Source organism: Hypanus sabinus, chromosome 12 (genome assembly GCF_030144855.1).
Source record: "Hypanus sabinus isolate sHypSab1 chromosome 12, sHypSab1.hap1, whole genome shotgun sequence".
Classification (NCBI taxonomy): Eukaryota; Metazoa; Chordata; class Chondrichthyes; order Myliobatiformes; family Dasyatidae; genus Hypanus; species Hypanus sabinus.
The window spans coordinates 86,492,932-86,505,531 of record NC_082717.1 but is presented as its reverse complement, the minus strand read 5'-3'; the positions used below and the strand labels follow the sequence as shown (position 1 = coordinate 86,505,531).

The following is a 12,600-nucleotide window of genomic DNA, read 5'->3' as shown; positions in this document are numbered from 1 at the left end:
CGCAACCACTCCTCTTCTGATTCATCTCGTGCTTTCGTCGTCTCTCCTCGCCACAACCCTACCCCTGTGCTCTTCTCTTTTCAGCCAGTCAACCCAGAGGGGAGGGATGGAGAAAACACATCCCCACCCATTTCCAGAACCGCAGCCATCAGCCCAGACACCGTTGTGGTGTGTCATTCAAAGTTTGGTTCCGAGGCAGGGTCTGGTTGGTATGGCCTATGGCTGGGCAAGTAGCGTGACCCAGGTGCCAGTTTACGGGAAGCCAGTACTGCTGCAGAAGACTATTTTGAAGAGAGTTTTGAGGAGGAAGCATGCAAATGGCCGATGGCCATGCGCATGAGATGCTTGGTGCCTACCAGAAAGCCTGTGTTCATCACTAAGGAGCAAGAAATGCAGCACCAGTTATTAGAAATGGATGAGATCCCAAGAGTGAATAGAGTTTTAGAGTAATACAGAATAGAGACAGACCCTTCTGCCCATCTGCTCCTTGCTCAACAAGATGCCATTCTAAGCTAGTCCCATTTACCTGTACTTGGCCCATATTTGAACCTCAAAGTTCAAAAGTTCAAAGATCAAAGTAAAATTTATTATCAGAGTACGTACATGTCACCACATACAACTTAGCAAATCTGTAGAATAGTAACTGTAAACATTGAAAACTCTAAACAAACTGTGCAAAGGCAGACAATAAATAAACAGCAATAAGTAACAAGATAAAAGAGTCCTTGAATGAGTGCAGTTATCCCCTTTCATTCAAGAGCCTGATGGTTGAGGGGTAGTGACTGTTCTTGAATCTGGAGGAGCCCCCGTACCTTCTACAGTGAGAAAAGAGCATGGCCTGGGTGGCGAGGGCCTTTGATGATGGATGATGCATTTCCACGGCAGCGTTTCATGCAGATGCACTCAGTAGTTCCTTTTCCTTCATGTACTTGTCCAAATATCTTTTAAATGTTGTTATTGTACCTGCCTCAGCCACTTCCTTGTTCAACACGCTCTGTGCAAAAAAAAAGTTGCTCTTCTGATCCCTTTTTAAATCTTTTCCCTCTCAACTCACACCTGTGCTTGCTAATTTTTGATTACCTTCCCCTGGGAAAAAACTGGGACATTGCAGGAGAATCTATATTGCCCTGGGAGCAAGAGGAATTCCTTACACTTGACCTTAGGAAGTACAGTTCTTGATGCTGTGAGACAATTGGTTGATGAAAGCTTGAACAACCACAGCACTCCCTTTGGCTTTGGTCACGTCCGGTTATCCCGGCTCTCATGTAAACTGTGTCAACCGCCTGATGATGTATGCCGGGCTGTAATGATAAGCTACAGCTGCATTAGTTAAGAGGCAGCTGGTGTGAAGATTTAAAATAAAAACAAAAGAAAATGCAGGAAATATGCAGCGTCAGTGGGAAGTGTTTAGTTTACATGCAGGATCTACAAATGACAACACACCATACCCAAGAACACCGCAGTCTCTCCGTGACTTCCTCTGAAGAGCCTTCTTCCCTTCTCTGGCCGGGTAACTAGACGGAGATACCCAGTGTTGTGTAATTCACTTCAAATCTACAATCAGTGGCCACTTTATTAGGTATGCCTGTATACCTGCTCATTAATGCAAATATCCAATCAGCCAATTATGTGACAGCAACTCAATGCATAAAAGCATGCAGACATGGTCAAGAGGTTCATTTGTTGTTCAGATCAAACATCAGAATGGGGAAGAAATATGATCTAAGTGACTTGGACCATGAAATGATTGTTGGCGCCAGACAACATGGTCTAAGTATCTCAGAAACTGCTGATCTCCTGGGATTTTCATTCACAACAAACTCTAGAGTTTATAGAGAATGGTGTGCAAAACAATGATCATCCAGAGATCGACAGTTCTGTTGGTGAAAATGCCTTGCTAATGGGAGACAGCAGAGGAGAATGGCCAAAATGGTTTGAGCTGACAGGAAGACAACAGGAACTCAGTTACAACAGTGGTGTGCAGAGCATTTCTGAATGCACAACATGTTGAATCTCGACATGGATGGACTACAACAGCAGAAGACCATGAACACACACTCAGTGACCACTTTACTAGGGACAGGAGGTACCTAATAAAGTGGCCACTGAGTGAATGTTGTCAATATCCACTGTACATGGATATCCAATGGAACATCATACTTCTAATCTGAGGATCCAGGTTTCAAATCACTGGGTTGATGATGGCCTGGTCTCTTCACTTCCCTCAGTAGGAAAGTCTTCCAGCACATTGAAAGGATTGAAGGTGTCAAACCAGGGTGCATTGTGGATTGCTGTGATACAATCATTCTCCATAATTTAACCTTCCCTGCCCTTTTTAGTGAAGCACGTTGCGTCAGTAATGGGCTTGTGGCACTTGCTTCCATCAATAATGACTTCCGTTAAGAGCAGCCCCAGATTCAGAAAGGATTTATCCCTCTCGGGATGCAGCAAAGAGTTCTGAGTGAGATGAAACCTAACTGAACAAAATTAAAATCAAAGCAACATGAATATATTTGTGAAGACATAAAAACATAAGAAACAGGAGCAGGAGTGGCCATCTGGCCCATCGAGCCTGATCCGTCAGTCAATAAGATCTTGGCTGATCTGGCTAGGGACTCAACTCCACCTACCTACTCTTCCCTCATAACCTTTAGTTCTCCTGCTATGCAAAAGTCTATCGAACTGTATCTTGAATGTAATTAATGAAGTAGCCTCTACTGCTCCTCTGAGCAGAGAATTCCACAGATTCACAACTCACTTGGAAAAGCAGTTTCCCCTCATCTCCGTCCTAAATCTATTCCCCTGAATCATGAACTGAAAAGGAAAAGGTGCCGGGGATGATTAACAGCCTCAGCCATAACTGGAACATGAGCTCACAGCTGTTAACAAGCAGACACAATCACCTAATAGAACTCATAGCCATTAGCTGTGCTCGCAATGTTGGATGTAGGCTTGGGCACCCTGGGCAGCAGGCCAGTTGTTGATGGGCAAGAAAAATCAGGGAGAAATGACAAGGATTATCCTGAGATGCGAGACGTTAATTTCAGAAGACTGATTCGTATAAATCATTGAAAGGAAATTGTATTGAGAGTGAAGTGCCGGTTGGAAGGACAACACAGATGTGAACTGAAAGAGCAAACATTTATTTATTTAGCCCTGCAACATGTCCCCAAGTGTTTCACAACCAGATAATTTATGCCTTTGTGAAGCATCTGCAGGCTGCTTCCTCTTGCTGGAAATGCTATATTAATACAAGGTGATAATGCTTCTTGAAGTACAGTTACATAGACAAACAAGGTGACATCTTGCCTACAGACCGTTCCTGGATAATTCTGAGATCTGTCAAAATTCAATATTAAATACCAATGCCTGAGGGAGGGAGAAAACAATAAGTGACATTTTCTTTACCTCAAAACAAACACATAGTAGATTACAGGAGGCCTCTTATTGTGGATCCTGAATGAGGAAATCCTCTGTGGTAGATACAGCACTTCGAGTCTTCCAAGTGGATTGTGGGTTACTAGTTGCATTACTGACTAAGTTCTGTAAGGATTGGAATGGATGCATAGTGTAGACCCTGATATTTAGAAGCAACAAAACATGCAATGAAACCTGCTGAACATTGTGCAACCAGAGTTGGCAAATTCATTAACAGTAAAGGGAAAACGACGGCTGGTTAGTCAGTTTCTGGTGCTGGCCAAGAACTGAGGTGGTTTCCTCTCCTTTCATAGAGGCTGGTCAGGGCCTTGGCTTAGTGGCTTATTGGGAAAGTGAGGACCTATGATAGTGCAGTGTCCTCACCGTTCTGTTAGTTTTATTGTTTTATTGGGCATTGTATTGGAAAATACTCATCTAACTGGTTTATAATTATTTTTATCCAATTTCATTTTTTAAGATGTGCTCAAGGGAATATTCTGCAATTTTTGAACAAATATTCCAATTTTGACCCAGTAAAGGACGCACAGACATTGGGGCAGAAAGTGGACCAAGTATGACAACTTACACTGAAATGGTTTGCTAGAGTGAGGAACAAAAGAGCTGAGTTTAAAGGGATAAGCTATGAATATCTGTTGTATTGATATCTCTTTTCCTTTGCCTTTGGAAGTTAGTTAAATGCCAAAGGGATTTTTTCAGGTGTATGTAAAGTTTTCCAAAATTGGAACAGTGCAGAGCAAGAGAAAACACTTTTAAAATTTGAGACGAGGCATTCCAAAGGGAAAACAGGAAGCACTCCCTCACAGCAAAGGTGTCCTAGGATACACACTTCCTCCAGTGTTCAAACTTCCCTAACCTCCTAAGTAAGGAAAATCCTGTCAGTATATGGAGCAAAAAGTTAAATCTTGTGCTGAAGGGGACAGTAGAGCTTCACTTCCAGATGAGCTCAATGCCTTCTATGCTCGCTTTGACTACCAGAGCAGGGAGGAACCATCACACCCCCCCACGGCTCCTGACAATCCTTTGGTCTCAGTATCTAAAGGTGACATGCAGGCTGCCTTCAAGAGAGTGAATCCAAGGAAAGCATCTGGCCTGGATGGAGTACCAGGCCGAGAACTGAAGATCAGTGCTGACCAACTGGCTGGTGTGTTCACAGAGATCTTCAACCTCTCGCTCCAGCAGTGTGTGGTACCCACCTGCTTCAAGCAGGCTTCAATTGCACTGATGCTCAGGAGGAGCCTGGTAACCCGTCTAAATGACTACTGCCCAGTGGCACTTACGTCCACTGTGACGAAGTGTTTGTTTTGAGAGGCTGATGTTGAAGCTTATCAGTTCCTGCCTAAGTGGAGACTTGGATCAGCTCCAATTCATCCACTGAAGCAACAGGTCTACAGCAGATGCTATCTCATTGGCTCTTCACACAGCCAGAAGGCCACAAGTAAATAGAAATGATTTCTCTGCCTCTCCCATCCAAGTGAATTTCTCTAAGGCAAGGTTCCCAACCTGGTTCCACAGACCTCTTGCTTAATGGTATTAGTCCATGGCATAAAGAAAGGTTGGGAGCCTCTGCTCTACAAGAAACAAAGTCATTATGTCACTGATCAGATATATTGTGCATGCTATTCCACCCAGCATCTTTCTTGCTTATCTATTAACTCAGCTCCATCCAGTGTCAATCTCTTCCCTCAAAAGAAAGGAGAACTCTTACACTAATGGAACAGATTTATTCATGACGAAACATGGAAGAATACATTGTGCAGAGATAACTATCAATCATTGTCTCGTCCATCACAAAAGAAAAGCCTGATGGAATCCATCAAAAAAATTACCACAGGTTTGGCATCCCCAAATCATTCACCTCTAATTTACCTTGTCTTCACTTTTATTCTGCGAGATGTGTTAGTAATAATAACAGCAATCATGGTATACCATTTTGATACGTGTCACAGCTGAAAACCTGTTTCTCTTCCCCAGGGAATGAAAGTCTAGCAGAAAATTATGTGCAAGACACCAAGATGGGTTTCATCATTAACGCCATTTATGCCATGGCTCATGGATTACATGACATGCACAAAGCCCTCTGCCCAGGCCACACGGGACTGTGCGAAGCAATGCAACCTGTCGACGGCAGCAAGTTACTACAATTTCTAATAAAGACGTCCTTCATTGGAGTTTCTGGTGAGGAAGTGTGGTTTGATGAAAATGGAGATTCTCCAGCAAGGTAAAAATCTGTTTTCAGCAAGTTAGTTGATGTTGTTTACTTGGGATATATTATTTTCGGTGTTTATTAGGTATGCGTTTGTCGAGTTGGTCATTTGGTTTTGTTTTAATGAGTTGTTTCAAAGTCATGGGTCCCTCAGGTGCTTCTCTTGAGATGTGTTATTTGTGGGCATTTACTTAAAAAGTACTATTTAGGTGTTTATTTGGTACATATTATCCAGGTGGCAGGGTAGCGATACGTCTCTACCAAAGGAGGGGTAAGGCGCTCCTTTCCTCCGCTAGCCCGCAGTCATCCTTGGGCAAGGTGTAGCATCTGCTTAGCTCCCCTAATCCGAATCATGTGAAGCCATGGGAACAGGTCATATGAGCAAAATGCTGCAAGTCCTGGCTATGTGACCACTGACACCAGGCGGACAATCTCTGATGAGTATTAATAGTGGCTGGGGTCACCCAGAAGAAAGCAATGTCAAACAACTCCTGCAGAAAGATTTGCCAAGAACAATCAGGGCTAGTGACAATGATCGCCAGCACCATACAGCATGGCACACAATGATGATGATGATGACCATAAAGAAGCTTGTTTGAAGACAAGTTAAGCATGCACAGAAGCCATTTTGCTTATTTTGCCATACCGGTCCGGTTGGTCCCAATTCCAGATCTTTCTGTTCAGCCCTTTGTTTATTCCTTCTCAACCACCAATCCAAGTCCTTTGTTGAATGAGATGATTGAAAATGTTCCACCAGCCTTTCAGACACTGAATCCCAGACCTTGACTACTTGCTGATTGAAAAAAGATTTTTATAATCCCTGCCTGCTCTTTGGGCAGTCACTCCAAATCCATGTCCTTGATTGTTGACTTCTGTGCCGGTGGGAACTCTTCCTTTTTCTTAATACTCTGTCAAACATGCATGATTTTGATCACCACTGTCAAATCACCTGCTCAGCCTTCTCTGCTCGAAGAGAACTTTTGATTATTTCAGCACAAAAATTTCCAGGCCTCTGCTCCAGCTGTCTTGCCTTGTGCCTTCTACACTCTGCTTCTTCACGTTCATCCCACCAAATTTATCATTTAGGAGTTCTCTACATTACATTTTATCTGCATTGCCTGCACCTGTTTGATCCTTACTTCCCTCAGTAACGTCATATTTCCTATGATTTAATAATTCATTACAACATAAATGGAAGCCATTTGGCCAGCTGCATCCAGGCTAGCTCTCAGAGCAATGGCATCGGTCCCACCGTTCCATTCCCCCGCTTACTTTTTTCTGTAGCCTAATTATTTTTGATGCCTATCAACTCTCCCTGCCCACAATTTTCCTGCTACCTACCCACACTAGGAGGCAATTTACAGTTTACTTACCAACTGATAAGCTTTTTGGATACGGGAGGAAACCAGATCACCCCGGGTGAAACTGACATGGTCAGTGGAAGCAAACAAAAATTCCACAGAGCTAAAACCTGAGGTCATGATGGAACTCATTTTGTTGGTGTTGGAAATGCTGTGAAATTCTGAGAAGCTGGAATTAGTGATTTATCTTTAATAAGTATTGCCAATCATTCTACCCTTTCTATCATTTGCAGCCTATCTAAAAACTCAGCTAGAGACAATTGTCTTTGGCAGCACCTCCACCTTGATAAAGGCAGTCAAAAAGTGTTCATTTAAAACCTGTGCCAATCTCTTTTGTGATTACTCATCAACTTTGCCCTTCCTCATCAAAACTGAAAGAAAAACATCAGTTGCTGGAAATCTGAAATAAGAAGAGAAAATGTTGAAAATACTTAGCAGATCAGACAGTATCCATGGAGAGAGAAACAGTTAATGTTTCAGATCTGGATCCTTCATCAACACTGAGAAAGGCATCAAAGAAAATGAATATTCAGTCAGAGATGGGTAAAACAAAAGGAATATCTCAGCTTGGATGCAAACCAATGATTTAATAAACCAGAACAGCACAGTACAGACCCTTCAGCTCATGATGCTGTGCCAACCTTTATAACCTATTCCAAGATAAATCTAACACTTAGCTCACACATTGCCATCTATTTTTCTATCATCCATATGCCTAAATAAGAGCCCCTTAAATGTCCCTAATGTAACTGCCTCAATCACCAACCCTGGCAGGGCGTTCCACACACCCACCACTCGCTGTGAAAAAAAACATGCACACCGCCCCCCCCCCAAACTTCCCTCCAGTCACCTTAAAATGATGCACTCTCATATTAGCCCATATTAGCCATTGCCACCCCGGGAAAAGGCTGCTAGTTGTCCATTTCTTCAATGCCCCTTATCATCGTGTAAAGCTCTATCAAGTCACCTCTGATCCTTCTTTGCTCCAATGAGAAAAGCCCTAGCTCGCTCAACCTTCCTTCATGAGATATGCTCTCTAATCCAGGCAGCATCCTGGTAAATCTCATCTACACCCTCTCTAAAGCTTCCAGATCCTTGTTATATTGAGACAACCAGAACTGAACACAATATTCCAAGTGTGGTCTAACCAGAGTTTTGTAGAGCTGCAACATTACCTTCTGGTTCTTGAACTCAGTCCCCCAACTAATGAAGGCCAACAGAACATATGCTTTCTTAACAGTCCTATCTACTCGCACAACATCTTTGAGGGGTCTATGGACGTGGATGCCAAGAACCCTCTATTCCTTCATACTGTTGAGTCCTGCCATTAATCTTGTACTTTGTCTTGAAGTTCAACCTATCAAGATGTATCACTTCACATGTTCAACATACAAAGTGAAAAGTAAATTCATGATCAAAGTACATATATGTCACCATATGCTAACTTGAGATACATTTTTTCAGGCATTCACCATAGAATAAAGAACTATAATAGAATTAATGGAAAATTACACACAAAGACTCCCAAATAACAAATGCACAAAAGAAAACAAACAGGGCAAATAAATAAATAATACTGATAACATGAGTTATAAATTCCTTGAAAGTGAGTCCTTAGGTAGTGGAATCAGTTTAGAGTTGAGGTAAGTGAAGTTTTCCATGCCAGTTCAGGAGCCTGATGGTTGAAGGGTGATAACCTGGTGGTGGGGCACCTAAGGCTCACGTAGCTCCTTGCCAATAGCAGCAGCAAGAAGAGAGCAAGGGCTGGATGATGGGAGGTCCTTGAGGATGGCTGCAGCTTTCTTGAGGCAGTGCTTCTTGTTGATGTGCTCAATGGTGGGGAGGGCTTTTCCTGTGATGGACTTTCTGTAGGCTTTTCTATTCTTGGACATTGGTGTTGCAACTAGTCAGGATACTCTCCACTGTGGATCTATAGAAATTCATCAAGGTTCTACAGGACATATTGAATCTGAGAGAGTAGGGGTGCTGTTGTATCTTCTTTGTGATGTTACATTCTAGACCCAGGACAGATCCTCTGATATGATAAATGCCAAGGGATTTAAAGTTACTGACCCCCTCCACCTCCAATTGCCTAATGAGGACTGGCTCATGGACCTCCAGTTTCTTTCTCCTGTAGTCATTACCTAATCAGCTCTTTGGTTTCGCTGACATTGTTATGGTATCATTTAAACAGATTTTCAATCTCCTTCCTCTTCGCCAATTCGTCGTCACGTTTGATTCGGTCACAACAGTGGTGTTGTCGGCAAACTTAAATCTGGCATTGGAGCTGTACTTAGCCACACAATCTTAGGTATAGAACAAGTAGAGCAGAAGGCTAAGCACACAACCTTGTGGTACGCCTGTGCTAATGTTGATTGTGGAGGAGATGTTGCCTATCCTTACTGACCGTGGTCTTAAAATGAGGAAATTGAGTTCCCAGTTGCACAGTTTAAGGACTGAACCCCATTTTCCACTTCTCAGCCTAGATCTGCATCCTATTAATGACTGGTTTAACCTACTGCAACCTTCCACACTAAGCACAACGCAATCAACCTTCATGTCACTTGCAAATTTACTAAACCACCATTCTACTTTCTCATCCAAGTCACTGATTAAAATCACCAAGAGAACAGATCCCTTCCCCACACTACTGGTCACCGACCTCCAGGTACAATACGTTCTCTCTCCAACTACCCTCTGCCTTCTATGAGCCAGCCACTTCTGAATCCACTTCTGCCACTGAGAATGCAAAGATCATCGCCAGAGCTTCAGCAATCTTTTTCTTTGCTTCCCATAGAATATCTCATCTGGTCCCAGAGTCTTACCTATCTAATATTTTTGCAAAAGTTCCAGCATACTCTCTTCCTTAACATCAACATGTTCAATGCTATCTTCACATTCATAAAGACTCCTCACTGGTGACTATTGAAGTATTCATTAAGGACCTTACTTCTCTGACTCCAAACACTTTTCCTTTTTTACTCTGCTTGCTCCTACCCTGATTCTAGTCATCTTTCTATTTTTTTTACATACTAGTAGAATGCCTTTGGGTTTTCCTTAATTCCATAGTTGGTTGCATCAGCAAAGGAGATGGGGCTGAGTACAGGTCTACGGTGGGAAACTTTGTCATATGGTGCAAGCAGAATCATCTGCAGCTTCATGTGAAAAAGACTAAGGAGCTGGTGGTGGACCTGAGGAGAGCTAAGGCACCGGTGACCCCTGTTTCCATCCAAGGGGTCAGTGTGGTCATGGTGGAGGTTTACAAATACCTGGGGATACAAATGGACAATAAACTGGACTGGTCAAGGAACACTGAGGCTGTCTACAAGAAGGGTCAGAGCTGTCTCTATTTCCTGAGGAGACTGAGGTCCTTTAACATCTGCCGCAAGATGCTGAGGATGTTCTACGAGGCTGTGGTGGTCAGTGCTATCATGTTTGCTGTTGTGTGCTGGGGCAGCAGGCTGAGGGTAGCAGACACCAACAGAATCAACAAACTCATTCATAAGGCCAGTGATGTTGTGGGGGTAGAACTGGACTCTCTGACGGTGGTGTCTGAAAAGAGGATGCTGTCCAAGTTGCATGCCATCTTGGACAATGACTCCCATCCACTCCATAATGTACTGGTTAGGCACAGGAGTACATTCAGCCAGAGACTCATTCCACCGAGATGCAACACTGAGCGTCATAGGAAGTCATTCCTGCCTGTGGCCATCAAACTTTACAACTCTTCCCTCGGAGTGTCAGACACCCTGAGCCAATAGGCTGGTCCTGGACTTATTTCCACTTGGCATGAGCAAGTTATTATTATTTAATTATTTATGGTTTTATGTTGCTATATTTCTTCACTATTCTTGGTTGGTGCCGCTGTAACGAAACCCAATTTCCCCTCGGGATCAATAAAGTATGTCTGTCTACTCACCAAAGTTTCTCATGTCCCATTATGTCTCCTAAGTCCTTTCTTAAGCTCCTTCCTGACTACAATATAACTCTCCAAATCCCTGTCTGATCCTGGCTCCCTAAGCTTTAAATATGCTTCTTTCTCCCTCTTGAGTAGATGTTCCACATCTCTTGTCAACCATGGTTGCTCATCCTACCATCCCCTCCCTGCCTCAATGGGGCAAATCTATCCAGAGCCCCATGCAAGCGCTCCCTGAACAACTTCCATATTTCTGTAGTGCATTTCCCTGAGTTCTTCTGATCCCAGTTTACACTTCTAAGTTCCTGCCTAATAGCATCATAACTACCCCTCTCCCAATTAAATAATTTTCTGTACTGTCTGCTTCTATCTCTGTCCAATGCTATGTTAAAATTCAGGGAGTTGTGGCCACTGTCTCTCAACTGCTCATCCACTGAGAGATCTGTCATCTTCTCAGGTTCATTGTCCAGTATTAGATCCAGTATGGTCCCCCCTCCAGTTGACCTCTCTACATATTATGTCGGGCACACATAACAGATTCGGTCCCATCTACCTGACGAAGGGCCCAAATTATCAACTGTTTAATTTCCCTTCATAGATGCTGCCTAACCCACTGAATTCCTTCAGCACTTTGTATATGTTGCTCAAGATTTCCAACAGCTGCAGAATCTTCTATGTGTATGATTTTCTCCCCCATATAAACCTTTTGCACGAAGGAGGTGCCAATCAGTATTAAGGAAGTTGAAGGCACCCTTGACAACAACCGTGTTATTTTTGCACCTTCTCAAAATCACCCTCCTGATATCTGTGTCTCTCTTGCTACTGGGACATCCATAGAATACTAGAATCCCAACAGGTAATTGTTCCCTTCCTGTTTCTGACTTCCAACCACACTGGCTCAGTAAACAATTCCTCCACACTGGCCACTCTTTCTGTTCCTATGATTTTACTCCTGATTAGCAATGCCGCTCTCACACCTCTTTTACTTCCCTCTCTGTGCATTTTGAAACATCTAAACCTTGGAACATCCAGCAGCTATTCCTGCCCTTGTAACAGCCAAGTCACAATGGCCACAACATTGTAATGTGGCGGACAGAGTGTAATTCGTTTATTTTTTCTGTGTTAATGGTTGCTACCACACCCAGCAGTGCAGTCCTGCCAGTACAAATGAAATGAGAAAAACTGAACCAAATATCAAAGAGGGATGGTTGGGAGAAACAGCCAGCTCTGATAAAGACAGTTACGGTGTATCACCTATTCTTAATAACTAAATATAGAGAATAGTGTCTGAAAAACTCCATTATGCTCAGAAGAGAGATGAGGTTTTGTCCCTTGTGTGTGCATTAGGCCTCGTTGTAACAATGCAGGAAGTCGCAGACTGAAAGGCCAGGGTGGAAGGAAGAGACTCGGCAGATGCTGGAAACCTTGAGCAAGAAACATAAAATGCTGGAGGAATCAGGCAGCATCTGTGGAGGGGAATAAACAGACCTAGACAGGGTCTAAAGTGTCAACTGCTTATTTTTCCCTACAGATGCTGAGTTCCTCCAGCATTTTGTGTGTGTGACTCGTGGTCGGAGTGGGGCTGTGATAGGAAAGTAAAGTTAGAGTGCTCAGAGTCAGTCTTGTGGTCAGAATGCAGCAGCTCTACAAAGTCATCTCCCAATTTGCATTCATCTTCTCCA

General features: G+C 43.2%; 1 protein-coding gene across 1 annotated transcript in view; it reads left to right on the top strand.

The window, feature by feature from the left end:
• The window catches only part of LOC132402400 (metabotropic glutamate receptor 1-like), a 246,385-nt gene that overhangs the window by 195,746 nt on the left and 38,039 nt on the right, over positions 1–12,600 (top strand). Inside the window, exon 4 of the mRNA XM_059985257.1 lies at positions 5,410–5,656. Within this exon, the coding sequence (XP_059841240.1) occupies positions 5,410–5,656 (247 nt within the window). The remainder of the gene's footprint in view (positions 1–5,409; positions 5,657–12,600) is intronic.